At 41.6% G+C, this 22,721-nt stretch overlaps 2 protein-coding genes across 6 annotated transcripts; one reads left to right on the top strand and one right to left on the bottom strand.

Moving 5' to 3' along the window:
* Nucleotides 1-3,214: 3,214 nt before the first annotated feature.
* LOC103644834 (uncharacterized) lies at nt 3,215-4,936 on the bottom strand. The gene is made up of 5 exons (XM_020547165.1): nt 4,748-4,936; nt 4,063-4,650; nt 3,889-3,969; nt 3,652-3,803; nt 3,215-3,521 (listed from the first exon to the last, which is right to left on the bottom strand). Exons 2-4 carry the CDS (start codon nt 4,391-4,393, stop codon nt 3,655-3,657), a joined length of 561 nt encoding a protein of 186 aa, XP_020402754.1. The 5' UTR covers nt 4,394-4,650; nt 4,748-4,936; the 3' UTR covers nt 3,215-3,521; nt 3,652-3,654.
* Nucleotides 4,937-6,362: 1,426 nt separating this feature from the next.
* LOC103644833 (uncharacterized) lies at nt 6,363-11,008 on the top strand. Of its 5 annotated transcripts, none has more exons than XM_008667989.3 (7): nt 6,363-6,686; nt 7,712-7,784; nt 9,212-9,352; nt 9,426-9,736; nt 9,835-9,913; nt 10,075-10,664; nt 10,752-11,008. In XM_008667989.3, the coding sequence occupies exons 1-6, from the start codon at nt 6,612-6,614 to the stop codon at nt 10,659-10,661; spliced, it is 1,266 nt and encodes a 421-aa protein (XP_008666211.2). In that variant the 5' UTR covers nt 6,363-6,611; the 3' UTR covers nt 10,662-10,664; nt 10,752-11,008. The 5 variants fall into 5 exon arrangements, with proteins under 5 accessions (XP_008666211.2, XP_035819959.1, XP_035819960.1 ...); XM_035964066.1 differs by having other exon boundaries at nt 6,553-6,686; nt 7,916-9,352; XM_035964067.1 differs by having other exon boundaries at nt 6,553-6,686; nt 7,916-9,352; nt 9,429-9,736; nt 10,752-10,929.
* The last annotated feature ends 11,713 nt before the right edge of the window (nt 11,009-22,721 follow it).

The raw sequence follows: 22,721 nt of genomic DNA, 5'->3' as shown, positions 1-22,721 counted from the left end.
ACGTCACCAAAGCCGTTGGGTTCCGACCGTTGGAGCTCTGACTTCTGGGCCCGTCTGGATGTCCGGTGGTGCACCGGACATGTATTGTAGAGTGTCCGGTGCGCCAGCATGGGCGTGCCTGACCTCTGCGCGCGCTGGCGCGCAATAAATACGCTGCAGGTAGCCGTTGCCGCCTGAAGTAGCCGTTGCCCCGCTGTTACACCGGACAGTCCGGTGTACACCGGACATGTCCGGTGAATTATAGCGGAGCAGCCGAAGCGAATTCCCGAGGCTGGCGAGTTCCTGAGGCCGCTCTTCCTTGGAGCACCGGACACTGTCTGGTGTACACCGGACATTCCGGTGAATTATAGCGGAGTCGCCTCTGGAATTTCCCGAAGGTGACGAGTTTGAGTTGGAGTCCTCTGGTACACCGGACATGTCCGGTGGTGCACCGGACATGTCCGGTGGTGCACCGGACATGTCCGGTGGTACACCGGACAGTCCTGTGCGCCAGACCAGAGGTGCCTTCGGTTGCCCCTTTGCTCTTTTGTTGAACCCAATACTTGGTCTTTTTATTGGCTAAGTGTGAACCTTTGGCGCCTGTATAACTTGTACACTAGAGCAAACTAGTTAGTCCAATTATTTGTGTTGGGCAATTCAACCACCAAAATTAATTAGGGACTAGGTGTAAGCCTAATTCCCTTTCAATAATTTAAATGGATTTTGTTTGTATGAACTTTTGAAGTTTAAGCATAAGCTATGAGAGGAAGTCCATATCCGTAGCAATATACCATGAAGAGTACGTATGAAATTTGAGCTCAGGTATATGACAAGTTAAGGTTGTTTTTGCAAAGATGTTAAGTGAATAGACAAAACAAGATTTTGTGACATGTTATGGAATTAAAAATTAGCCATGCCACCATCTATGCATATGTATTGAATTCAATCATGTATCAAAAATGCATAATTGTTTAAAGAGCATCTTGTATGTATCAAAATGTCAAAGCATTAATATCAAATGTATTAGAGAACATCAACCACATCAAACTATATAAGAGAATAATACCAAATATGTCAAATCACATAAAACTATATCCATATTATACATATCAAAAGACATATGGCTAGCTACATGTTGGAACCTGCCCTTCAAGATAGGTAGATCCAACGGGAAATAAGGGAAAGAGTTTGTAACGCTAACACGAGATGTCAAAAGCCACGATAATCTCCTCCGCGCTCTGGCACAGAACGGTGGTATTTATAGGTACTCGAGGGGTTGCCCGTCCCTGTCAAAGACATTTAGACCCTCGATTACCTAGTTTATCTCTGTAATATTCCCACGAGGGGAGGTTACAACGAGTCATTACGATATACTTTATTACAGACACGGCCCGACCCACACCGCTCACGCGGGGCCCTGCCACATGGGCCGAAGTGTACATGGGCCTCTCCCTGCCCTGAGGGAGGAGGTCTTATGGTCTTCGCGGGGCCTTCATTTTGTCTCACCGAAGCGAAGGGGGCCGAACAGGCCTCCACATGGGCAGCGCCCTTGGTCTGTCTGGCGGGTCCTGCGGATGCGGTCTTCGTTCGTGCAGCGCGAAGTAGAAGTCGTCGAGCGAAGGGTGGCGTGTTCGCCTTCGCCCCAACACTACATCAAAGCATCAAAAGGTCATAAAGAACCAAATGCCCTGGAGCATATATATATTACAAAACAGAAAAACAAGTATTAGAGCACATAACAAGTATTAGAATACATAAAGTCATAAAACCAAATTGTATCAAACTCATAGTACCCATCCTTCTGTCATTGCAAAAATTATTGTGTTGTTCCTCTATTATTTTGGGTGTTAGCTTTTTGTTGTGTTAAGGATTGGACATATTTTGGGTGTGTTAATACTTTATTTATTGTCTGCACGTGGTTTGTATTCTTTTTATGATTTGGTTTGTATTCTTTTTATGATGACTCATGGATCCTGCAAAATATGTGTTAGGATTTAGAGATCCATGCGAGCACTACCACAAGGTGCTCGTCCCTTGGTGTTTTTGGCTCTTACATGCATTAGGTCGTTTCTGAGACCACATTGACGCAATGAACTCCATGGTGTTTGAGGTTGCTGAATTGGATGGAGCAACAATGATTTGTCATGCTCACAGTAAAAATAAATGTTATTTGTTGGTTTTAAATGTTAGTAGTTGATAAGAAGTACCATAATTTGTATGGAGCGCATTTAGTTTTTATTAATGCCTGACTTTAGCAACCACTACATATTTTGATCTATCTTTTTTATAAGTTTGAATTCATGTGTCTTATTTTAAAAACTTGAGCTGACAAACTTCATCTTATTTATTCTCTGTATGATGGAATTATATCATTCTATAATCTCTGTTTATTCAGTCAGTCGTTGTGAATTCTCTTCTAATCGATCCTTTCATTTACCGTGTTGTATCAAGACATATTAGATAGAGTAAACAACAACATCTGTTAGTCGAATCAAAAAAATATTACGCGGAGAGCGGAGACAATCAATAAAAAATCTTAAGATCTTTTTAATAAATAATTTACGTGAGTATTATTTTGAGCCATCGCAACGCACAGCTAACCGACTGTTAGAAACTTATTCGAGGGACCAAGTGAGCTCGAGATGGAACCTGATTGTTACGGCCAGTCGATCGGTGGCGTTTCAAGGGATGAGCTGGGCCTGTGAAAAGAGAGAGAGGACTGCGTACGAGGAAGTGGGCTGGAAGCTCGTGGGAGAACAAGAAGGGTTTGTTCATTGGGTCCACGCAGATTCAGCCCAATGATAAATCTTATGGGCTGCGAACTGAATGAAGGAATTTTTCAGGCCTTTCGGACCCAATTCAAAATTCCGCAAACTTCAGGTTTGAAAATAGAAGTTTACGTCCTAATTGGCAGAGTTCCATAACTCCTCGATTGATGAATCAGGCTCTACCTTTTCGATTCTTTTGTGAGGCGATCCCAGGTGATTCTGGTGGGGGTTAGGCTGAGGATCAAGTGAAAATGAGCGGCATTACATTGGTGAAAAGTGAACAGGGTGCGGTTAGAAGAGCATCGTTTATTTAGCTCGCAACTCCTGAGCAGGGTTAACAGTTTCGGAAAGGAAAAAAATTCGGCACCCACCGAAATGGGGGAAATTTCGGAAATTTCAGAAATTTCAAGCCAAATTCAAATGAATTCGAAAATTTTAAAAAATTTTGCCAGAACTTCCCTGTAACTTATGTCTAATACATCTGACATCACAATTGCACATATATAAGATAAAAATATGACTAAGTATCACAACTTACAACATTCATGGCACATTGGCATCAAACCACAAACCACCTAGTGTCCAAATATGATAAGTGCATATAGCATAGTTTATCAAAATAATAGAAATTCAAAATAGTACATTTTCAAGCACATGTCATCAACAAAAGCACTTGAAAATCAATTCATGCTTTCCAAAATAAGAATCTCCAACAAAAGTGATAATGTTATCCAAAAGTGTGTCATGTTCCGGTGGTCATTTCTCTTCCACATCCTACACAACAAATACAAGAATTTTAGGAAGATGCATCCATTCACTCACGCACAAGCATTTTGTATATATGGAGTGTTTTTACTACCATAGCACAAGCTGGACACATGAACACCAAAGTTCATGAGCTTACCTTTTATAGATCATAAACGCTCTTGTGTGTTGGCTTTCTTTTTCTAGTTGATCTTGGACGAATATGGGTCGATTGTGGAAGACTAGGCACTGCCCTAGTAGGAGCAGACGCACTGGCACCAAGGGCGCCCCCTCTACTACCACTACCTCCGCCTACAATAAAACATTGTAAATAAACTTGCATGCTGACAAATAATTATAACAGTTGGTAGTTGGTACTAATTGAAATCACCATTACCTTCAGTACAATCTGATTTGTTCTTGCCGACATCACTACCTGATTTATCTTCCAAGCAATCAACCCCGCCTGAGTTGTTTCCTAACACATGACCACCACATATGAAACAGATCAGGTTTCAAACAAAATATTAGCATGGAGATAAAATGAATCACAATAAAATCTCACAATTACCTTCATCATCAGAACAAATATCCCATGGCTCATCATACAATGGACTACCATGTGGAGATTCTGACTCATAGTCATCTTCAAACTCTTCTTCCTCATCTAATTGACTCATTGGTTTCTTCCCTCTGCTATTTTTATCAAAACCAAGATTCCTTTTGAATGCAGCCACATCTGATTTACTCATTTGCAGTTCTTCAATGAGAAAACTGCCAGGTGCATCCCAATCATCATTGTCATCATCATATTCATCAAGGAGTGGTCTAGACTCAGATCTAGAGTTGCTGAACCACTCTAAGATTGGATTATTTTCATCAAAAAGAACAACATCCATCATCACACTATATGGATCTATCTCCTTTTCTTGGGGGTTGTCAAGTTCAAATTGTTGGATGAGAAGCTTTAAGTTATAATGGACATAAACTAACCTATCTAGCTTCTCATAGCCTAAGCGATTTCTCAACTTAGTATGGACTAGAGCAAACGTACTCCAGTTACGCTCACAACCACTAGATGAACAACATTGTGAAACAATTTTAATAGCAATTTTCTGTAATTCTTTGCATTGCCCTCCGTATGAAGTCCACCAATCAGCTACAATGAATAAAACAACATAAATATCAACGAAAGTTGTAAATAGCAATCAACTATAATGATAGAAGTTGATTTGGACAAGAAAAGGATACTTTACCAGGATTAGCATCAACACGAAGTGCCGAGGATCGAGCCTCTAGTGATCCAAATAACTTCTCTTTTTTGCTGAATGTTCTTGTAAATTGATCAATTGCAATTGATGCTTCTATAGGTGAGTCTGCCAGCTTCTTGATTGCCAATGTTACAGCCAATATAGCACTATGGTGGGGTGGTATTGCTTGTCCCAGTGCTACTTCTACCTAAAGGTGGGCTATTGACAGATGTCCTTTGATCCAACAATGATTCCCTTAATGCCCACGCCATCTGTCCAGCTTCATCCCTAGGTATTTGTTCTCTTCTAGCATCACTATATGCTAAATCCATAATTGCCTTGTCCACAAAGAGTTTATGCTCTTTAGAATCTGCCCTCCTTTTTTTCCCTCTTGCATAGTCATTCAACATTACCTCCCTCACACGCTTTGGTACATTCAGGCATGACTTGCCATCTCCTGACAAACCAGCTAGATGGCATCTTAGACGGGTCTTACCTCCACTCTCCTTAGCACAACCGCAATAAGCACACTTGAATCCTTGTTTCTTCCACTTCTCACCATGACTCCATGGGTCATCAATAGAACCTTGTAGTTGTTTGCGAGTTCCTAGTAATATAAAAATAAACGACGTAAAGCAATAAACAAAGTTATGTGGCATGAAATTAATAATGTAATTCGGCATATGACTTTCCACTAGAAAACTAAAACTTCTATTGACATTTTACATGTGAGAACTCAATAGTGCTAATCTAATGCTAGAAAGCCTTACCATCGGTAGTAACCACCCATTCATAGGCTGCAGCAGATGATTCACCAATACATGGCTCTTTTCCCTTGCCCTCTACACTGCCTCCTTCCATCACAATCAAAACTATAAACAAGGCATTTCCATCAAAACCAAAACTTAAGCAAGACACTTTTAATTGTGTAGCTAACTATATTATTAAAACAAGTTATTTTCAATTTTGCAGCCGGACCTGGAGGTGAAGCAGTGGACGTAGTCACGCAGCAGATGCAGATGCAACGCAAGAGGGAGCACACGGGGAGATAGAGCAGAGGAGCGCGACGGTGGAGGGAAAGAGCAGAGGGGAGCAGAGGAGAGCGCGGGGGGAGAGAGCAGAGGAGCGTCGAGCGCGTCGCTGCCTCGCTGGTGAGTGGTGACAGAGCGGCAAGCGAGCAGGGAGCTGGTCACTGAGCGGCAAGCGGGCAGCGAGCGAGCAGCGGCAAGCGGACAGCGAGCGGGCAGCGAGCAGCGGCAAGCGGCCAGGGGAGAAGCGGGCGAGGTGGCGAGCAGAGGGAGAAGCGAGTGAGCAGCGGCAAGCGGCCAGGGGAGAAGCGAGCAGCGGCGAGCGAGACGGCGAGCAGAGGGAGAAGCGAGTGAGCAGCCGGGGAGAAGCGGGCGAACGGCGAGCGGCGAGCGGCGAGCGGGCACGCCGAGCAGCGCGCGAGCCGCGACGGCGCTAGCGCGCGAGACGGCGAGCGGGCGAGGTTGCGAGCTCGGCCGAGCAGAGGGGCCGCCGGCCGCCGCAGAGCCGCAGCCGTGACCGTGAGAGCCGCCGCCGCAGCAAATCGGGTGGGAGTGGGATGGGAAAGGTGGCTGGGAGGGAGAATGAGTTCGATTTAGGCCTCGTTCGTTTCTAGAGTATCAGCCCATTCCAGGCCTTGTTCCGGGTGGAACAAATGGGCCTGGTTTGGAATTTGATAGAACTTATTTCTATTGTTCGTTTCGGCCCGAATTGAAATGGAAACTGGCCCGGATTAAAATTTTCCTTCACCTTACGGCCCGGAACCAACCCTTGTGTGGTAACGTCCGGATCGAAGCCTGGCTCCACGCGACCGACGCAGCGGCGGCTCCACGCGACCGGCGCGATGGCGGCTTTGACGCGACCGGCACGGCGGCGGCGCACAGCCCCGACAACGACCCTCCCCGCTGCCTTCTCCACGGTGAGGATCTGCCTTCCCTCTCCTATCCTCTGCTCTCTCTGCCCCAAACTCTCGCCCTCGATCTCGCTCCTCTCCGCTCTCGCACCGCGTTGGTTTTGGCGTGTTCCATCTCCACTGGGAAGGCGCACTGGTGTACACCTGCGACGACCTCCTCACCAAGAACGCTGGCGCACTGGTGTTCCATCGCGTATGTTCCCCTGGATGCGCCGGACGCTGGCGGATAGGACGCTGGCAGAACAGCAGGGGATAGATTCATGTGTTTTCTTCAAATGGAATTTTGTTTTGTTTTGCGCATAGGCTTCTGATAGGACGCCGGACGCAGGCGTATGACCTCCTCACCAAGATTTTGCTTCGTAGCAGTTGTCTCGCGTCCATAGGCTTCTGATAAGCTTGGTCGTCTAAGTACTCGCTTGGCATTTTCATTTTGCCCTGTTGAATGTCCGTTGGAAGTCTGAACTGCTTGCGTCCACACAAAGCAAAATCTTATCAGATATTACATCCTGAATTCCATTTGAAGCAAAATCTTCTGAGCAAGATTTTGTCCATATCAGATATTACATCCTGAATTCCATGGTATTAAACAGCCGCTAAGCAAGTCTCAGGTTACAAAGGGAGAAAAAAAGAACATGGGTTTCTGTGTATCTGATCGAATACAATTCCAGCTGCAAAGCTTGCTCTGTTTCGCTGGAGACACCTGGTGAAAGCTAGCCTAGACTACGTGTGGTCCTGCACGCCAGTGCTAATGGAATCGATGCTAGTGACGGATCCAGAAATATATTCGTCAACAGCCTGAGCTTTCGGTGTGTAATAATAATCATGGTATTATTTGATTTAGTTCGTGTACACAATTTTTCCTATCAAATTTTATCAGTATATCCTTCCCAACGTGTTACTACTTACTACTATCGCTCTACAACTGAATTGCATTTTTATTTATGTGCCTAGATTCATGTGTTTTCTTCAAGAATTTAGTGTATACTTTATAATCATGTATGCCAGCTACTTATTTAAGTTGTTACATGTAGATCCCTACAACACCAATTATAGTTGGGGAAGGTGAACCTCCTCCCTCTTGGGATCCGGTACCAACTCCAAAAGGTATGCTGATTCTTTGTACATATATATGGTATACTTTAGTCCTTATTACTTGTACTTTTGAAATGATACATGATTTGCTTTAAGTCTATTTTATTATTTAACTTCTACCTGACAAAAAAAATATTCTTTAGTTCTACAATGAGTATCTCATTGCGGGATCGTATTAGAAAGAGGAGGGAAGAAGAAGATGATGACATGATGATATTTATTTTCCCCGCCTTATATCTGATGGGTTCTACTAGAGGTGGGGGACAAAAGAAGAAACGTCATACCTCAGATGAGACAGGCGAGGTTAAGGTTCGTCGACTGCTCGAGGGACATGTCAAGAACTGTCAAGTTACATTTCGGATGGAACCACACATCTTCAGAGAGCTTGCAACTTATCTTAGAAGGAGAAGGATCATTGTTGATACAAGGATCACGGTCGAGGAGAAGTTGGGGTTCTTCTTATACATGCTAAGTCGCAACGCCTCATATCAGGATCTCCAAGTGTATTTTGGGCACAGTAATGACACCTTCCATCATCACATCAACCACTTCTTCAATAAGGTCATTCCTGTCCTATCTCATCGCTTCATTCAGCCTCCTGATCCTAATCAAGTGCATCAAAAAATCCAAGATAATCCTAGATTCTATCCATTCTTCAAGAATTGTCTTGGTGCCATTGATGGAACTCACATTCCTATTTCCATATCTCCCGATAAACATTCTCCTTTTCGAAATCGGAAAGGAACACTAAGCATAAATGTGATGGTGGCATGTGATTTCGATCTCAATATCACTTTTGTTTCTAGTGGATGGGAGGGATCGGCCACAGATTCTAGAGTGCTAAGATCAGCTATGAGCAAGGGTTTCCAGGTACCTCCAGGAAAATTCTATCTAGTTGATGGAGGGTATGCAAATACTCCATCTTTTCTTGCTCCATACCGAGGAGCTCGGTACCACTTGAAGGAATTTGGGGCTGGACATCGAAGACCACAGAACCCGAAGGAGCTCTTCAACCATCGCCATGCACTTCTGAGGAACCATGTGGAAAGGGCTTTGGGGGTGCTTAAAAAGCGCTTCCCCATTCTCAAAGTTGCCACGTTCCACACACTGGAAAACCAAGTAAAGATACCTATAGCTGCTGCCATCTTTCACAATCTAATCCGATCACTTCATGGTGATGAGGATTGGTTAGATCATCAGCCGGATAATATTGATCCATCAAACTTTGTTGCTCTACCAAGTGGTGATCAAATGAGTGACCCAGGCACTACACAAGGCCATGCTTTAAGAGATACCATCGCCCAAGAAATGTGGGCTCAATACCAACAACATCTAAATTAGTATTTTCGTGGTTGAATAAGTTGTAATAATTTAATTAGTAGTATTGACACTTTAAGTTAGTAGTATTGTAAAATGTAATAAGTTTTTTGTTTAAAAAGCTATGGTTGGAAAAGGCTCCCCAAGGTTCAACATAGGTGGTTCCCCAAAGTTGCGTAGGTTCATTCCTACAACAAGTGCTACTAAAAAGAAGACTTCTCCTAAATGCAGTGGGGCAAAAAAGAGTGGAAGTTCTCCAAGAGGTATTGTGTTCAATGTTTCTTCATGCTTTCTTGTAAGTTTTGTATTACTGATGTGTGACCATTGTTTATGTAGTAGTGAAACAAAGAGCGGATTGGAATCCAGGCCTTGAGAGGTCTCTTGTTGACATTCTCCATGAATTTAAAGAAAGTGGATATAGAGGTGACAATGGTTGGAACTCGGAAGGGTGGAATAGAATGGTCAAGGAGTTTCATGTGAGGAACAAGTATGTCTCCTTTACAAAGTCTCAAATTCAGGATAAAGAAGGTCAGCTGAAGAGAGACTACAAGATGCTCAAAGCAGCAAAGCAACAGAGTGGGTCCACCTGGAATGAGAAAAGGAATATGGTTGAAGGACCACCAGCTTTGTGGGAGAATCTCATTGTGGTAAGTTGATTTCTTGAAATTCAATTATCAAATTAGTTATGTAGGATAACCTTATAATGATAATCTCATATTTGATCAATGTTTTTTTAATTGTGCAGACATTTCCTAAAATCAAGAAGTTTAACAACAACAAGGCAACCTTCCCGCTCTTTGATGCTTTGGGAGAGCTTTATGATGGTAAGTTTCCAAACATCATACTGAAATATATAATATAGTTTAACTTCTGAATTTCAGTATGATCCTTCTGAATGTCCCATTCAAAATGTCCCATTCTTTCCACTCGTGCTCTAGGTAGAGACATATTTTTGCTAAGTTTATATTTCTTTGTTATTGTGTAGGACACTTGGCTGAAGGGACTTGGAATTGCACTTCTCTTGAGGCACCGCAAGAGGAAGAACCGAATGAGCAACTTCAGGATGTAGAAGATGGACCACAAGGCTTTGATCTGAATGTTGTTCATGATGTAGATGATGAAGTTGATGATGCACTCACTGAAAGGAATGAAGATATGCTTCAAGGAAGGGCTAATACTCTGTCACGAGATGAAGAAAGTGGGCAGCGAAGACCTGCTGCGTCAAGAAACAAGCAAGAAAAGGAACTAAAGAAGCCTAGAAAGACTGACAACATAGAAAATATGATGAACAAATACCTAGAAACGAGGAGCAAGCAAGTAGAAGATGAAGCTGCAAGAGAAAAGGAAGCAAGAGAAAAGGAGACAAGAGAAAAGGAGGCAACTCAAAGTGAAGATTTCTCCATCAAAAGGTGCATATCAGTTCTGAACACAATGGAAGAAGTGACCAAACTGGAGAAGGCAAAAGCATATTCAGTCTTCACCAAGAGCAAAGAGAATAGAGAGACTTTCATATGTGCATGTGAAGCGGATCAAGAATCAGCTTTGATTTGGCTAAGAAATGAGATGGCTTAGTAGGTATGATATTTGTGTCTTTACCTTCCACTCAACCATATTCATTTGGGCCTTTATATTCCAATCTAATTGTTCCATTTGTTTGGACAGGTTTGGGCGATCAATAGGTGATGCTTAGCACATCTGGAGGTTTCTTATTTTGAACTGACATGCTTAGTTATAAAGTGGTGTTTCTTTTTAGCACATCTGTTCTATCTCTTAGCTGTTGAAGATGTCAGTTTATACCTGTCTATCAATCCATGTCACAAGTTATACTTGTTTTTTCACATGCCTCTTGATCCTGGAATATTATGCTCAGCTCTGCTGATGAAGAGAAGAACGCAGGGCTGTCTGACTCTGGCGTTGTAGATTAATGGCCAGTTGATGACTGTGCTAACGATACAGCTCACCACAATTAATGTCCAGTGGCCCTACCTGCTAACAACTTGCTAATCTATGCAGTCGGCTCCAAGTTGAGTTCAGCTGCTGCCTGGTGCTGTATTCCAATTCCACTAGAAGCTTCCGCGACGCTTGCATTGCGATTTGAACACAGTCAAAAAATTTGATTTCAACTGAAGTGACAGGATTCAATCCTTTGCTACCAAACAGATAAAAATTGCTTCCCTTGATTCATTCCAGCCGGATTAATTACATGTCCGGAACAAGTGAAAGGACCGGATCCACTGAATCCTGGCTTGTAACCGTTCCTAGCCTGGATTCAGTCCTGAGCTGCCGAACAGGCCCTTAGGGTTTGTGGGATTTGTGGCCCGTTTTGGAGCCCGTTTTGGCGCCGAGTCCAAATTCGCACGAATTTTTTTGGCCGAAGGGTTTTTTTTTCGCCCCCAGCCGAAAACGAGGAAATTTCGAAAATTTCGTTCCGAAATTGCGAACCCTGCTCCTGAGTGATTTTTTACGATAAATCTGCTCTGAAGAGCGTCATAAACGACCCCAATCATGTTTAGATTAGGCGGTTAGGCGGGCACGGTCGCACGGATGCACCTCCTCCGTCCACCAATTTTCCTTCCCGTGGGTTGCTGGGGTTCCATTTCATCCCATCCGGCTGTGACCACAGAACTATCCATGTCGACATGCGCATCAGATACAGATAGATTGATGGCATGCACACATACAGACACTGCTTAACTCTCAGCTGAAGAGGATCACCGAGGCATGTGGACCGAGAAAGAAAGCGACTCGATAGAGACAGAAGCTAGCTATAGCATAGCCTAGAGCCAGCTTGCAAGATCTGGTCATGGGCATCTTATCCGGCCGGCGTACGCGTTCCCTTGTGTGATGCCTGCTTCCTGCTAGCTGGAGGCTGGAGGCTGGAGCTTGCTCGCTCGACGATTCTCCCAGGCCGCCCAAGTATTGCTTTCTGTGTGTTGATTTGAGAGCCTTTGGCATGGTGAGCGAAGGAACCCGATTTCTGTGGCTCAGTGGCTGTGCACGGCCGCTGATATTCCGGCGCCATGACGAAGGGCCTGCACGCGCAGCACCGCACTACTGTGCTGGTGCTATCTAGTTTGGCTGGCAATGGCAAACGGAGGTCGTGATCAGTTCCAAGGCGCAGCCAAAACCAGAGAGACGGAGACATGAGACATGGCTGCCGGCGAGGCAAGGGCATGGGCATCCTCATCGTCGTCGTCAGCAGCAAAAGAAAAGGATCACATCGGCGTCGTCCGACGCCGATCCCTACCTAACCAATCCACAGCCAAATGTGTGGACAACTGATCAGTTCCCTTAGCCGTCCTGCCCGTCCACCCTCTCCTTTTTTCCCTCTCTTGCTGTCTTCTTCATCAGTTATTGTTGTCTTCTTCATCATCCGTTTTAACTTACAAATTATTCTAACTTTCTCAAAGAACTATAACATCTTTAACCAAGACTAGAAAAAGATACAAAAAATAATAAACATCATATAAATATAAATATAAATATAATAGATGATAAGAATCTAACAATACTTAGTCATTATTATACACATTATTATTTTATTATATAAGTTTAGTAAAATTTGAGATACTTTAATTCTTAAAAAAACAATTAAAATAATTTATAGGAATAATTGGATCTATACCATTAAAAGATTACACCTTTAAATATATATCATTGGCTCCACATGTCATTAACTTATGTAGATCCCACATGTCACTACCGGAATCGCGTTCTTTGCCGAGACACTCGGCAAAGGCTATTTTATACTCGGCAAAGACTTTGCCGAGTGTAACACTCGGCAAAGAACACTCGGCAAAGATTTTATCGGCAAAGGGTTCTTTGCCGAGTGCTTTTTTTCGGACACTCGGCAAAGACTTTGCCGAGTGTCAAAAAGCACTCGGCAAAGAAAAACACTCGGCAAATTAAGAATCAAAAAAATTAAAAAAAAACAGCAAAACATTTTTTAAATTCTAGGAACAACTCTCCAACCCTACCCTATTACCTTACACGTTGCCCTATCATTTTTCACTATTATTTTGAAACAAACTTATATGTTTTGTAAATGGTGAGATTCGAACTTGCAACTTCTCTCTCGCGCATACCCTCTTATACCACTACACTACTACACCAATTATGTTTATATTACGTTTCCATTCCCCAAGTACTATAACAAATCGAGAGTAATTTGATTATTTAAGGCACTAAATGAGTTCATTTGAAAATGTGACCAACTATAAAGTTGCATAACTTTTTGAGATCTAAAAGTTTTATTTTAATAGTTTCTACATCCGAGATCGTTTATAAAATTTGAATTTTAAATTTAAAAACTTCACACGAAATTTTCAATGATAAGATGATTTTAAATCAAAAAACTGTCAACTACAAAGTTTCATTACATTCCAAGACCTACAACTTTTATTTTGGTGGTTTTTCCATCCGAGACAGTTTGAAAAATTCAAATTTCAAACATAGTTTTGCATAACAAGATGATTTCAAACTAAAACATTGTCAACTACAAAGTTTCATAACTCTTCAATACCTACAACTGTCATGTTGGTGGTTTTTCCTTTCGAAGTCGTTTTCAAAATTCAAATTTTTAAATTTTTTAAATTCAGACGTAGTTTTCGTTGACAATATGACTTCAAATGAAAAAGTTGTCAACTATAAACTTTTATAACTTCTCAAGATCTATAAAGTTTATTTTGGTTGTTTAATAATTTGTTTATCTCAGATGATGGTTCTAACAATATGCACAAATTCTATACATCTCTCCCGTAGTTTCATAAACTACGAGAGAGATATAGGTTTTATGAACAAATTTATTTTTATTTTGTCAGATGAAGAAATGTTCAATATATAAATTGTACATCATGATGAGTTATACAAATTTGTAGTTGAAAACTTTTTCATTTGAATTAATTTACTACTTTAAAATGTGATTTTTAAATTGTCTTTGCCTAGTGTTGGAGAAAAAACACTCGGCAAAGAGCTCTTTGCCGAGTGTTGTATTTGTGACACTCGGCAAAGAGCCCTTTGCCGAGTGTCAACAAAAGACACTCGGCAAAGAAACTCTTTGCCGAGTGTCAAAAATAAAACACTCGGCAAAGAGCTTATTCGCCGAGTGTTTTCTTTTACCGAGGGTTTTTTGCGTGGTACTCGGCAAAGAGCTCTTTGCCGAGTGCCCGAAATAAAACATTCGGCAAAGAATATGACACTCGGCAAAGAGTCAAATTCCGGTAGTGTGTAAGTGAGATAGCAATAGTATATATCTAAATTTGTAATCTTTTAATGGTACAAATCTAAATTTTTCTAACTTATAATACAAGACGTGGAAGTAATATTGTCGCTGCATGCTTATACGTGGGCTTTCTTGTGCTTATAAGACGAGGAAGTAAGAACCTGCTCTATTCCAAATTAAAACTTGTTTTAGTTTCTAATTGATTCATATAATAATTAATGTATATATATATATATATATATATATATATATATATATATATATATATATGCTAGATTTGTTATTATTTATTTGAATATAGACATAAAAACTAAGAACTAAAATGAATACTAATTTTAGACAGATGGAGTATAATATAACCCAAGCATGAACCAACTCAACCGGCAACTGCACTTTCATGTGATATTCTGAATACCTGTGGCCAGCAGAGATGGTGAGACATCACCGTCAAGCACGGACAAATTCGCGGTGACAAGGCAAGTTACTTACCATCAGTTTACCACGCCCAGCCCAAGCTGGTAGTTGGAAGCAGTAGCTCACACAAGCAGAGTCGGTCAAACCAAAAAAAAAAAAACAGATCAACGACTAGTAAACGAAAGATCGTAATGCTTACGATCGACGTGTAAGATTCAAATACTACCGGAGACCTTTGATATTCGTAATGCTTACGATCGACGTGTAAGATTCAAATACTACCCGAGACCTTCGACATGCGGAAACGACGTTTCTTAAGTTTTATAGATGCAAGGAATGGTATTATAATTCCCGTTCTTTTTTATTTGTCGCGTAAAAATGAATTAGCGGGTGATAAATATTTGAGAACGGAGTTAGTATATATATATTATATACCTCGTGTTGAAAGATTCAAAGTCTATGTAACTTGTCTATCTCTCCTTATCGAGTTATATCTTTGGTTGAACTGGTAGTTATGAGTTAATATGATATTCAAACCCGAGATCTCGATTTCGAATTATGACAAATATAATTAAATAAAATAGTTGTTGCTCGATTTTATCTCACGTATATAAAGCATCAGAGAACCTCCGTGTTTAAACTACTTGCAAGGTGTGACAAAAATAGAAAAAGGAAACATGTGGCCATTCATTTTATAGAAACAGACTACTTACACCCCAGTCCACCATACACTCCCACCTATTAACTTATACTCCATGCGTTCCTTTTTATTTGTCAGGGTTTAGTTCAAACATGAACTAACGGACAACAAATATTTGAGAATGGAGATAGTATAAGAGAATTGACTGGTTTTTAGATTGACAAAATTATTACAAAAGGCTCATTGTTGTCGTAAATATCGTGTATCACTAATTAAATAGTCATCCAAAGAAATCCTCTACGATAAAAAAAGTTTGTACTAAATGACACATAATCTCTGTCGACGAGCCATAGCCGAACAATTTAAAATCGACAATGGTTGGGGTTGATCAACATTGGTTTGTAAGCAAAAGACCTAGCACCACCGAACATTAAAACCAAGGTAATACACAATCTCTCCCTCTCTTCATAGAATCTCCCCCTTGGTCCCTTTTTCCTCTCGCTCCATCTGGTCTCCTTCACATTTCCTCCTCTCTCACTTCACCCCGACATGGACGACAACCATGGTGCATAATTTTGGTGCTTTCTTTTGTTTTTTTTCTGAAATAGGCATCGTTGTTGGGTGAGGAGGCAACAATGGAAAGTTAGGGTTGTTACTATCGAACATCCAGAGTTGGTTGGTTGAAATCCCAATAGCAAAATTCGGTTTCAATTCGCCATAGGTTTTAGGGTAGTGAATTCCACGAGAAAAAGCTCAACCAACTAAGCTACACTGAATATACTATACTAATAATCGTTTACAACAAAACCTTTGAATATAATTTGTTTCCTAGTCACCCATCATCGCCAATAAATAATTATATATCTCCATATTTGCATTTAGGTTTCCTATTTTGGTCGTTACGAAAAGATAACATTGTCATCATGGTACAACATCGAGGTACCGAATGTACCCAAAAGATGAAAAGTGTTATGGGTAGCACGGGAGCATACGCTAGATGTGCCTGAATTTGGGTGGTATCAGCACAAGGACAGTTTAGAGAAGTTCGAACCATGGAGTATATGATACCCTTCATCCTCTTGTATATGATATATTGATGAACACAAGGATAAAAAAGATTGCACACACTCAAGCAACAACTGAGCATCACAACCTCTTAGCTCTCTATTACCCTATAGTTCTAGCAAAAGTTCTAGTCTAATGGTCTCTAATTCACCTTTTCGTCTATCCTTAGATATTCAACTCCTTTAGAGTAGATGAAATGATCTTCCCACTCTAAGTTGCTCTGCTCCTCTCTTTTAGAGGCTAAGTGATGAGGACATCCTCCACTATTACCCGTTGGCAAAGATGTAATTGGCCCAGTTGGCCCCATTGTAGTCGAACGACAACCGTGTGAGCCTCAGAATTATCCCACCTCGCTTAACTTAGGAGGAATAAGCTACTTTAAAGGGGAGAGTCACCCTTCCCCGTCGGACTAGTCTTTTAGGGTGATTGGGCATCTCCTTGAGTTGGGTGTGTTTAATGAGCTGGTGAAGTCCAGGAAATCCTAATTTGTTGAGCCTCAGCCAACCCCTCATGGGCTGGGTGTATCATCTAGTATCAGATCTAGGGCCCATTTTAAGAAGGAGAGAATGATAAGGACATCCTCCACTATTACCCATTGGCAAAGACACAATTGGCCTAGTTGGCCCAATTATAGTAGGACGACGACCATGTGAGCCTTAGAATTATCCAACCTCACTTAATTTGGGAGGAGGAAGCCACTTTAAAAGGGAGAGACACCCTCCCCCATCGGACTAGTCTTTTGGGGTGATTGGGCCTCTCCCTGAGTTGGGTGTGCTTAATGAACTATTGGAGTGTGGGCAACCTTAATTCGTTGGGCCTCAGCCAACCCCTCCTAGGCTAGGTGTATTACTAAGGGAAGAGTTGATGGTCAGGATATCTCTAGCACCTTACTCATCCTCATCTCCTATTTCAAATCCCACTATGTAAAATAGTATAGTCTAAAGTACCAAGCATATGGATGATACGCTGGCCATAGCCTTAGTGTGTCCCACCTAGCAGAGACACAACAACCCTGAAAGGGGAATGTGCCCTTGGGTTATTTCTTGTTGCTTTGGTGAATGCCCAACACACCACTTTGAACTAACTTTGTTAACATGAGCATGAGCATAGGTTTATCAAAAGCAAATTGAAGGTAGCAAGTCCATATGAGCTAAATTGGAGGGCTAAAAGTGCAACTTTGAGAAAATCATCAAAAAACACGAGGTTTGAGTGTTTGGATAAGTTACATACACCCTACTATATGTTTCTAGCACTTTGTTTTGGCTATTAACTTAGTTTTGCAAAGAAAGTGCTTTTTGGACTTAGTTACATGCATATTGCAAATCCTTGTGAAAAGAAGTGAAAAAGGTATGGTTCTACCACTTCATCAATTGTTTTATTTGCTAACTATGTTTCTCTAAGTGCTAGGGAACCTCTCAAGAAGAACCAAAATAAGTTGGAGAAGTTTGGCTCAAAAGAGCCAACTTGGGTCAGACTGGACCCACCAGACTGTTTGGTGTGCACCAGACTGTCTGATGCTGCGTATGGCCGAACTAGCTGTTCTCAGGATTATAAAATTCATCGGACAGAGAAGAGTGCATTGTCTGATGCACCAGACAGGGACTCCAACGGATCTCTCCGCATGCAGGCGTTCGCCGCCAACGACTAGCTGATGTGGTAGCTGTCTGGTGAGGCACCAGATTGTTCAGTGCCTCACCGAAAAAGGAAGTCGGCCAATCAAATCGTCGGCCGACTGTTGCTGATCGGATTTCTGGTGGTGCACTGAACTGTCTTGTGGCGCACCGGACTGTCCGGTGCGCCCGTAGACAGGGCAAGTTTTGGGCTTCCTTGTGGAGAAGCCAATGACTCCTAGGTCCCTTGGGGCTATAAAAGGAGCCCCTAGGCACCTTGATACAGTACCCAAGCATATCAAGAGCGCTCCAACACTCTGATTCATCACATCCACACAGTTCTATGATTGTAGAGAGATTCAAGTGCATGTTTCGAGTTGTTCTAATGATATAGTGTTCTTGAGCTCGTTTCTTTGACTTTCTTACGTGTGTTGTTGCTTTGTGCTTTTATGTGTGTGTTCTTCTCCCTCCCTTACCCTAAGTTTGATTATGATCATTTTGTGTAAGGTTGTGAGAGACTCCAAACTTGTGGAGATTCTTCATAAACGAGTTTGAGATATAAGGAAGATAACCGTGGCACTCAAGTTTGATCTTTGGATCACTTAAGAGGGGTTGAGTGCAACCCTTAACTAAAGGAGGTCACCACAACGTGGAGTTAGGCTTTGGCCGAACCACGGGAAAAAATCGACGTGTCTTTTGTCCACTTTACTTTATTGCTATTTTTGTCTTCCATAGTGTTTAAACTTCACGTACATATTGCTCCTAGTTTAATACACATATTAAGAGAGGAATCAAGTGAAGAGTTCATTTTCATCTCCTCTTCTCATCCAAACTTGGTTTAGTTTACACTAACAACTTTATAGACCAAGTTTGTATTGTTTGAAGTAAGTTTTGTAGGATCATCTATTCACCCCCCCTCTAGGTGCTCTAAATTGGTATCAGAGCTGTTCTCTTCATCAACCACCCAAAGAGATTGATCCTAAAGGGAAGGCGAAGATGACCAATGAGAAGGAGATCCTCTCCGATGACACACCCAAGGAAGGAGAGATTGTTGACTCCGGGTCTGGCAAGAAGGACGAGAAGAAGAAGTGCATCAAGAAGATAGTCTACTACAATAGTGGTGCTTCTTTATCTTCATCAAAGGAAGATGTCGACTCATCCTATTCAAAGAAAAAGATGGTCAAACAAAACTATTCTAAGATGTCTTTTAATTACTCGCGTATTCCTTACAATGGCAATGCTCATTTATTACTTATTCCTCTCGGCAAACCTCCTCACTTTGATGAGGAGGATTATTCTTAGTGGAGTCATAAAATGTGCAATCGTTTATTTTCTCTTCATCCTAGCATTTGGGACATAGTAGAAAATGGAATGCATGTTGTAGATAGTGATGATGAAAATTACAATGCTACTTAGAAGCAAGAAATGATTCACAAAAATACCCAAGCCACTACTGTGCTTTTAGCTTCACTATGCATGGATGAATATAACAAAGTTAGTGGCTTGGACAACGCTAAGGAGATTTGGGACACCCTCAAGATCTCTCGTGAGGGGAACAACATCACCATGATCACCAAGATGGAGCTGGTGGAAGGCAAACTAGGGAGATTTGTCATGAAGAGGGGTGAAGAGCCAACTGAAATGTACAACAGGCTCAAGACCCTTATGAACAAGATACAAATCTATGGGAGCACAAGATAGGCGGACCACGACGTCGTGCAACTAATGCTAAGGTCATTTACCATAATTGATCCTAATCTTGTGAACCTTGAACCTTATTCGTGAGAACCTAGGTACACCAAGCTGTCGCCCGAGGAGATTCTTGGCAAATTTGTGAGCAGATGCATGATGGCAAAGGAGGCTAGGTACGTCGACGACATCACCAACGAACCTCTTCCTCAACACTACAAGCTACAACCCGTTGCTCTCAAAGCAACAACCAACAAGGATGCGCTTCCCAAAAATGTGGCGTAAATTGAGGCGACCGGTCTCAATGAGGAAGAAATGGTGCTTGTGATCAAGCATTTCAAGACCGCCTTGAAGGGACACAAGGACTACCCCAACAAGAGAAAATCAAGGGGAACACGTACATTCTTCATGTGTGATAAGTTTGGTCTTTTTATTGCTCAATGTCTAGATAATCAGAATGCCTAGGACTACAAGACAAGAAAGGAAAGAAGGAGAAGAAGTTCTATAGGAAGAAGAAGGGCGAGGCACACATCGACAAGGAATGGGATTCAAACTGCTATTCATTTGACTCCAACGACAAGGGACTCACTGCCTTCGCCTTCGACAAGTCTTCCCTCTTCCCCAACAAACATCACACATGCCTCATGGCTAAGGAGAAGAAGGTACATGTACATGATACTCCCAAGTACACGTCTTCTAGTGATGAGGATTTCGATGAAGATATTAATTATAGTGATCTTTTTAAGAGCTTAGATAGATTCAAAGTGGATAAAATCAATGAATTGATTGATGCTCTTAATGAAAAAGATAGATTGCTAGAAAAACAAGAGGATTTGCTTCATGATAAGGTTGTAGAAGTAGAAAAATCCCTTGCTCTAGAAGTTAAAAAGAATGAAATGCTTTCTTGTGAGTTATCTTCATGTCATTCTTCTATGCATATTATTAAGAGTACCAATGATTATTTAAATGCTATAATAGAAAACTAGAATGTTGCTAGTTCATCTTTCGAGCATGTATCTATTTGCAATAGATGTAAGGATTTTGATATTAATGTTTGCAATGATCATGTCTCTATGATTTCCATGTTGAGTGATGATATTGTTAAACTCCATGCTCAACTTAAAATTTGCAAAGATGAATGTGAAAAAGCATTGCTAGGGGTGCCTACACCATTGGTATTCATCCATCCATTAAGGATGGACTTGGCTTTCATGGGGGAGCCAATGACACAAAGAGCCATAAGGCCCCTAACTTCACTAAGGAAAAGGGGAAGGCGCTATAACACTATAAAAATCATCAAATAAAAATAATACAGTTAGTTTATTAATGGTATTTATGGTAATGGATTTTCTTTTAAGTGTTTGTTATTTATTTGCATTTGAAATGATTTTTGATTGCTCATAACTGATTTTTGGATATTTAATAGCATTTCTTCTTAAATGAAAATTCAAATAAATAATATAATAATTATTAGTCCAAAAATAAATATTTTATTTATAAATAGTTTTGGTATAATTATTATGAATTTTAGGGTTATTTAGAAAACGAAATAAGAAAAAAAGAAAACCTAACTAAACCCTAATCCTTACCCTAAAAGCCCACGAGGGCCCAACACCCCAACGAGCCGCGCGCCCCATACCTAATCCAGCCGCCGCCCTCCCCCTGCTTCCCTGGTAGCCGCCCCCGCCCCCTTCCTCTTCACTGCTGGCCGCCACCACCTTTCTCTCTGCTCCCCCTTGCTTCTCTCTCTTGCGCGCCGACCGAGCAGCTAGGAGGACCGGCGCGCTAGGACACCGACCGCCCCGACCCCGCGCAGCCGCCCCGCTCTGGCAGCCGCGCCCAGGCAACCGACCGCTAACCGCACCCGCGCCCATAAAGACGACCGCGCCGAGCCCAACATCCCTCCAGGAACCACCCGCGCCGACCGTTCTTCTCCCCGCGTCGTAATGGAGAATCAATGGAGCCGTTACTCCCTCCCCACGTCTTCCCCATTGATGAATGCCATCAATGGCCGGCCGCCGTTTCTCTTCTCTCCCCCGGCGCCCTCTCCCTATAAAATCCGCCGAGCCCTTGCTCCTCCCTACACGAGCTCTCTTCCTCCCCGAGCTCTCTCTCTCTCACACACACTCCTTGCTCACCCACTCCATCGTCGGAGCCCGTGGAGCTCGCCGGAGCTATGCACCCATCGTACCGAGCCTTCGCCTAGACGCATGCCCAAACCCGTTTGACGTTCATCCCTGCGCATGAGCAAGAACCCAAGGTTGAAGACAACCCCAAAATGTTGATTTATTTTCTAAAGAATGTTTTGAATTAATTTATGAATTTTGTGAATTATTGTTGTAATATTGAGATGATTTGGCGATTCACGTGTATGATTTTAGAGATTTCGATGTATACGGGTAGCCAAAATCGAACCCCGCTACAATGCTTTGAATATGTGTATGATTTTATAATTTTAAAAATGAATACGGTCACTATTCACTACCTCAATGATTTTCATACTAGAAAATGTTTACAGATTTGATTTCGCTTTAGTGTGTGGAACGATAATTGTTAGTAGTATTTTAAAGTATAAACTTATTGACATGAAGAAATTGAAATAGACACTAAGCCACGTATTTCTGGTCAAATGAAAATATAGATGTTACTAGTCATGATAAATGTATTCATAAGTATAACACTTAAATTACTTAGAATTAGTAAACTACTTATTTATGTCATAATAACCCTGAATATGTTATTAAAAGTCTCATTTAGTAATTTACAATTAATTCTTAGTTAATTAATGTCAGAAGAATTATAAATAAACAATTTTTAGTTATACGTATAAATTCTATTTAGAAAAGAAAGCATAAAACAGAAAGAATAGAGTTTTCTAAAGATACTAAAATGATAGGATTGGTGTTCATATCTTTAAAGTGATGACCTATCGGTTTGAATGTAGTTTTCTCAACAAATATAGATTTAGTGTTTTCCTAATAGAATGATAATCA

The sequence above is a fragment of the Zea mays genome, chromosome 1 (genome assembly GCF_902167145.1).
Source record: "Zea mays cultivar B73 chromosome 1, Zm-B73-REFERENCE-NAM-5.0, whole genome shotgun sequence".
Taxonomy (NCBI): domain Eukaryota; kingdom Viridiplantae; phylum Streptophyta; class Magnoliopsida; order Poales; family Poaceae; genus Zea; species Zea mays.
Note: the sequence above shows the minus strand (reverse complement) of the source record. Positions and strands in the feature narration are given on the sequence as shown.